Consider the following 6620-nt stretch of genomic DNA (forward strand, 5'->3'; position numbering starts at 1 on the left):
TGCTACAACGTCCATTGCAACATGCCCATCCTGCAGCTCATCAAGTTGATGGACCAGGCCAACAAGAGCAACCTCTTCAAGTTGGGCTTCTATCCCAACCATGTGATTGGGATGCAGGCCATCGCCAACACACACTGGATGGACATCTTGCCTGCTGACAACATCACTGAGTACCCACCCATGCATGTCATGAGCTACGATTTGGAGAGTAAGTTGCTTGACACCAAGCTCAAGTCCCACAATCTGAAACTGTTAAATTGGCAACCTCTATGATGAACAACTGCCTGATGAAGCCAATGAAGATGTGGCTGAGCTCTCATACCAGGATGTCAATGAGGAAATGGGCGAGGAGATCAAGGCCTTCCAGCCAAACTGGAGGCACCTTGCAAGCAGAACGCCAGCATCATCCATATGGCGCCATGGTCATGAAAACCTGTCAAACAAGATCATCAACAAGACCATCTTTACACTGGGCAGTTGCACACACAGCAAGCTCAAGCCCAACATCAACATCTTTACTATGGTGACCAGCCCAGTTCACCTGCATTCAACAATGACAAGGAGGAGCACAACATGCTCATCACTTTCATGCACTTCATGGCCATGGCCAACAGCAACTTCAACAGGCTACAATTGGAACTACCTCATCACCCACTGCCAGGTCCTCAGCGTGCCATGCCTGTTGGGCCACACAGGGCGCAACATCACAATCAAGCACAAGATCTACCAGAGCAGGGCTACAGGCACACACAAGTACATGCATCCACAAATGGAGGGCCACATTTCCATGGACATGCACATCAAGGTTGAGCACAGTGGCAGGAAATTGCAAAGATACACACTCAACACCAACATGCTGAGCGCTTTGTTGTCATGTCACCACTGCTGGACTGTGATGATGGTGCATGTTGGGGATTGTCAAACAACAGCCATGTGGCGCAAGAGTGGCATTGCCACTGTGTGATGAGCCTCCTGTTCTTGCTATTTGTGCACGCCATCGCCTTTTTGGGATGGCTTGGGTGCAGCAGCTCCCTGGCCTTGTGGGAAAGTCTGCTGGTCAGCTGCAGCTTCCCTATCTGGCGTGGTTTGATGTTTAGGCGCCACAGTGGGCCCAAGTGTGTGACACTTTGGTAATTGCCTTGCACATACTCAGTGTTGACTGTTGTTTGGCATTGTGTGCAATGTGGGAACATGTCACTGTTGCTTTGCATGGTCATTACACATAGCTGGTGAAGCCATTTTGACCTTCACTGACGCACTCCCCACCAACAGGACGTTCACTACATGCAAATCCTGGTGCTGTGGGCGACTTGAGCACAGGGCCCTGCTGGTGCAATATTGTGTGCAAGATGTGGTACTGCTGCTGCTCCTGCTCAAGAAGCTCAACACAATCACAAGCATGATGGCCATGGCAAGGACTATGGGTCTGCCACTGCAGATGCTGCTCAATCATGGTCAAAGCATACACATGCTCCACCAGGTGTGCAATCTGGCCATCACAAAATCGTGGGTGATACCACACATGCCACAGGACTACAATGCCAAGAGCGCCAACCCCAACACCAGCTCCAAGCACAGCCCCAAGGGCTACACTGGCGCCATTGTCATCAAGCCCAAGAAGGGCTACTACAACTTCCCAGTCATCACATTCAACTTCTCATCACTCTACCCATTGATCACCATCACTCTACCCATTGATCACCATCACCTGGAACCTGTGCTACACAACCCTGATCAAGTGACTCCACACATGCAAGGTTGAGATTGAGGAGCTGGTCATCAGATCAGCAAGGGGCTCACTAAGATGCAATACACAAACACACAGCCACACATCACACTCAACAAACACATCAAGCAACACAAAGGTCCCAAGGGCGGCTACCATGTCAGCAATTGCATCCTGTACGTTGTATGTCAGCTCAACATGAGTTGCAAGGCTGAGTTGTCCATGGACAGGTTCTTGTCCAAGCTTGTGTGCTGGAGGGCAATGCTGCATGCATTGGGAGACAACAACCATGAGGAGTGCCTCCAGATCTACGTGCTTGAGGGACGTGTGTGTGATATGTTTGATGGACTCAGCCAGTGTTTCCAAGGCAAAACACAGGGGTGGAAACATTGCCTTGTCCAGTCAGATACAGATTCTGAAAATGGGCAGAACTCAGAAAATGATCCCAGCAATCAACCATCAAGGGAGGACAACAGTGTTTTCAAGTCCAGTGACAAAGATGATGACAATGGCAATGACAGTGATGATGATGATGACACAAGGGGTAGAAAGTGGAAGAGGAGGTTGGACTGCTGCAGCAGGCAAAAGAAGTGGCAAAGGAGAAGGTGAACCAGATATGATGATAGCAGCAGCAATTGTGTGAGCCAAAAATGCAAGTGTGGCAGTGGCAGTGAATCATTGGTGGGAGCTGTGTCTGAGAATGAGTGTGCTGTTGTCAGGCCCTGGCGCCACCTGACTGTGTTCCACAATCACAAGTGCAAAATGGATCAGCATCTGTGTGACAACAGTGCTCCTGAAGGCTACACAACCATCATGCTTGAGGAGTGGATGAAGAAGGACCCCAAGAAGAACAAGCTCCTGCTGGTGCAGGTGGCAATGCTCTTCATCATTGGCAAGCTCAAGAAGTTTGGCGCCAAGTGCTGGAAGGACTGTGTGTGCAAGTGTGTGACCATGGATGAGGGCATGACATGTGGCACTATTGTGTGTGGAAGGAGGAGTGTGTTGATCTGACTTGCTATCCTGACATCTGGCACATGCAGCTGTTGCGCCAGGGCATGTTCAATTCGGCCTGCAACTATGTGCTCAAGTCCAAGAATGATTGCAGCTTCCTGATGTTCAACAAAGACTGCACCATCCTCTCTTTTGACAATGGCATCTTCTGCACCATGCAGCAGGTGGACAAGGAGGACCCATCAATTGAATACATGCTGGTGTGCCACTTCACGCAGTATGGCAGCCCTGAGCTTGCCTGGCTGCCTGCACAATTTGGATTGGCCAACTACATCTGGGGCTCCATCAATCCTGAGTGGCTCATGTGCAATCTGCATAACATCCTGATGCCTGTTGTTGAGGGCATGCTCTGACACCAGCACTGGATGATGGACATCATCTGCATCTTCCTCACCATCTGCGTCAGTCATGTCATCTTCCCCATTGGCACCTATGATGCCTTCCAAATTGCTCTTTGAATGTCCACTACTTGATTGAATGGAGCTGGGAACTGGCATACCAACTCAGCTGGCCAATTGTGGACCCACCTCTGTGGCAGTTATGATGATGGCTGGATTGACATGACCTACAACCATGAGTGGGGCATCATGGCTGCTGTCAGCACCATCACTGGAGACCCACTCATAAAGCCCACTCACATGGCCTACTGGAGGCTGGAGGAAGGCGTCCAAGCCAGGTGCCATATGACAGCTTGGCGCAACTCTGCCTACCATTGGATTGTCCCAGGTGCTCCACTGTTGTAAGCCTCCATCTCGTTTTGTTCTTCGCGTGTAGAAGAGGGCAAGGAATCAATCGCTTGTCCCCCAAAGAAATTACTGGAATCAAAATGTTGGCCCAGAATTATTTGTCTTTTTATTTTCTGTTTTTTTTTGATTTTTTGTTTTCTAATTTGCTGGCCGTTGTTAGGCCGTGGCGGCGTTGCGCTGGAGGAGCTGCAGAGCTGCTTCAAAATGGCCCCGCTCTACCTGTTGGCGACACCACGTGCCCGCCGTCAACACCACATTCATACACCAACGGCAACAGGGTTAGGCCACATGTGTGTGGAAATAGAAATAAATAGATGACGCGTCCAGCGCCATCAGCTCGATCTGCCAGTGCATGGTCGCTGCGGCTGGCTGGAAGGAGTTGGTCATGTCGCATTCGCTGCGTATTGGCAGGGCGACAGTGGTGGTGGAAGGCGGCCTGACATGCAAGCAGACGATGACCATTGGTGGGTGGAACTCTGGAGTGGTGGATCAGTACCTGCGCGCGCAGGAGCTTGCCACTGTGGGTGTCTTGAGGAGGATGGGGCTGTGAAGGCGGGTGCCGTAGTGTTCTTCGCAAGGAACATGGTTCTTTCCTGCCTTTGTGTTTGTTCCTTGCCCCCTGTGCTCTCTGGTAGAGCACCCATTTGTCAGCAGTGGTGTGAGTGCTAATGAGTGATAATGTGTAGTTTCTGTGTAAACAGAAACGTACTTTATCATGAGTGGTTAGCACTTGCCCAGCGTGATGCTGGCTTCTCAAGGAGAAGTGCCTGCTTGGTGGTGTGATCACTGAGCGTGAGCTGGTGCACCACTGGTGAGCGGTGTCATGGGCGGCATTATAGGGGGAGGCTGGCTGGTGAGCCAGCAAGTTTTTTCTTCTCCCACGTGGTGAGAGGTTCCTGCCCGCCCGCCCGCTGGCTCTCCTGCGCAGGAGTGTTGTGGTGTGTGACGCTGCTAGCCAGCTCTCTGGGACGCCTCTTGAGTGACCCATGGTGGTTCCCTAGGAGTGGGAACCACGGAGTTAAGAGGGGAGAGAGAGTGTGTGAGAGAGTGAGGAGAGCGGTGTTTTGAGTCAGTAGGTGTTTCTGATAGTGACCTCATAAACACCCATTCGTCAGCAGTGGTGCGAGTGCTAACGAGTGATAACAATCATTTCACACCCCACGTTTTTGTGCTGGCCTTTTCGTCGACCTTACTGCAGGCTCCACGACTTTTTTTCTCTATCGTCCCGGTGATAGGACATCATGGACGTCGCTCGGCGTCACCACCCATTTTCGCGTGCTGTCACCGCGAGGGAAGCCATGCGCAGGCAGCGCGAACGGGTGTCGGTCGGCACGCGCAAGGTCAAATACGAAGGACTGCGCGCGGCCGTCGAATCGTGTGGCTACATCTTCGGCGAGCGAGGCGGCCGCGGAGCATCGGCCGCGGTATTCCACGCGACTCGGATTGGCGGCAACGGGCGGGATCTGGCCATCAAGATCCTGGCCGGACGCGACGCCGAACCGTGCTGGCGCAGGGAGTGCGCGGCGCTGACCAAGCTGGCCAGGAGCAAGAAACCGTGTCCATACGTGCCGCAGATACTGGACAGCTTCGCGCTTGAACAGACTGAGGACACCGAAGGCAGCGCTCTGTACGCGCTCGTCACTCCTTTTTACGGATCGGGCACGCTCCGCGGCCTGCTCAACAAAAACAACGGCAGGCTCGACACCGCCACATGCGACGAGCTCTTCAATCACATCAGCGATGCCATGTGCGCCGCGCACAGCATGGGGATCGTGCACTGCAACATCAAGCTCGACAACATCCTGCTCGATCGACGCGAGAGCGACGGTCAGCTGCGCGCCGTGCTGTGCAACTGGGACCTCTGCAAGCTGGAGCAACCACGCGAGTGCCACGTCATGCGCGGGACGCTCATGTATGCCGCGCCAGAGCTCGCCATGTACATGATCAAGCGGCATCTCATGATGAAGCTGCCAGAGGAGCAGCGCGCCAACACCAACCAAGAGCGTCTGGGCAAGCAGCGGCCCTACAATGCCATGGCATGCGACGCATGGGCCCTCAGGTTGTGCCTGTGGATCATGACCATCAGTCGCCATCCATTCAATTCGGACAGCAGCGAGGAGACGTACCAGCTCATCAAGAAATCGACCGCCGCCATGTCCGAACACGAGAGGAGGAGGCAATCGTGCGTGCCCGAGGATCACTGGGAGATCATCACGATGCTCATGCAGGCGCGACCCGAGCACCAGTGGCAGGTGCAACTCAGCACATCCAAATAAAATGTACACACCAGACAGAAGAAGGATGGAGATCGCCACCAGGAAGACGCAGGAGGTCCACGCGCTGTACGTCAGCGGATTGGTGGACAACGAAGTGTGCAAGTGCGTGCTCAAATACTTTGTCAAGTGGTGTTGGGTCCACAGCAACACCATCAAGGTGGTTGATGAGTTCATGTTTGCTGACATCCTGCACCGTTGGCAGGAGGCGCACAAGGTGGCACTCCACAAGGCAAGCTTGGGTCAGCATGGGGAGAAGGGCAATGCGCTCAAGGAGATCAAGTATAACAGCTGGAGCACCAAGGCTGCCAGTCTGTTTGGTGAGCTTCTGTGGATGAGGTGCTTGTTCTTCTTGTGCTTCAGAGTTTGTTTTCTTCACCTTGAGTTGCTGGGGCTCTTCAAGGTATGTGTGTGTTGTGTGGTTCTTATTGTTTGTGTGATTTGTTGTTTGTTGTTTGTTAACAGTTGTGCAACAGAGACACCTGCAATACATGTGCATGAAGCATGATATCAATGAGGAGTTGAACAAGCACATCAATAACTATGGTGCCTTTCTGGGCAAAGATGGCTTCACAACATGCTTCAACTTCACCAAAAAGTGAGGCAAGGGTATGTCAATGGTCAGCCTTTCTATTTTAATTACTAACTGGCATGTAGAGTATTGTTTCTCTCACAGGCAGTGAGATGGAGAGTCTCACACAGATCATAGAGGTCTGTCTAATGGGCCTGATCCCAGCAGAGGAACAGCTCTGCTGGGAATGGCACATAGACATTCTTCGCCTGCTTCAGCAGAGTGAGTACACCAACAAGACCCTCAAGAAGATGATCAGGATGAGGTGATTGTGGAAGTCCAACATGTATTGG

At 52.3% G+C, this 6620-nt stretch overlaps 4 protein-coding genes across 4 annotated transcripts; all 4 read left to right on the forward strand.

Moving 5' to 3' along the window:
• Window positions 1-21: 21 nt before the first annotated feature.
• Window positions 22-273, forward strand: ACA1_386790 (uncharacterized protein; the record flags this gene model as incomplete). Its single annotated transcript, XM_004347182.1, has 1 exon — window positions 22-273. One exon carries the CDS (start codon window positions 22-24, stop codon window positions 271-273), a length of 252 nt encoding a protein of 83 aa, XP_004347232.1.
• A 2215-nt stretch (window positions 274-2488) lies between these two features.
• Window positions 2489-3090, forward strand: ACA1_386800 (uncharacterized protein; the record flags this gene model as incomplete). The annotated part of the gene is made up of 2 exons (XM_004347183.1): window positions 2489-2659; window positions 2767-3090. 2 exons carry the CDS (start codon window positions 2489-2491, stop codon window positions 3088-3090), a joined length of 495 nt encoding a protein of 164 aa, XP_004347233.1.
• Window positions 3091-4781: 1691 nt separating this feature from the next.
• ACA1_386810 (non-specific serine/threonine protein kinase) lies at window positions 4782-5759 on the forward strand (the record flags this gene model as incomplete). Its single annotated transcript, XM_004347184.1, has 1 exon — window positions 4782-5759. The coding sequence occupies one exon, from the start codon at window positions 4782-4784 to the stop codon at window positions 5757-5759; it is 978 nt and encodes a 325-aa protein (XP_004347234.1).
• A 25-nt stretch (window positions 5760-5784) lies between these two features.
• ACA1_386820 (uncharacterized protein) lies at window positions 5785-6358 on the forward strand (the record flags this gene model as incomplete). Its single annotated transcript, XM_004347185.1, has 2 exons — window positions 5785-6076; window positions 6222-6358. The coding sequence occupies 2 exons, from the start codon at window positions 5785-5787 to the stop codon at window positions 6356-6358; spliced, it is 429 nt and encodes a 142-aa protein (XP_004347235.1).
• Between the last annotated feature and the right edge of the window lie 262 nt (window positions 6359-6620).

This window comes from Acanthamoeba castellanii, assembly GCF_000313135.1.
Source record: "Acanthamoeba castellanii str. Neff unplaced genomic scaffold scf7180000084730, whole genome shotgun sequence".
Lineage (NCBI taxonomy): Eukaryota > Discosea > Longamoebia > Acanthamoebidae > Acanthamoeba > Acanthamoeba castellanii.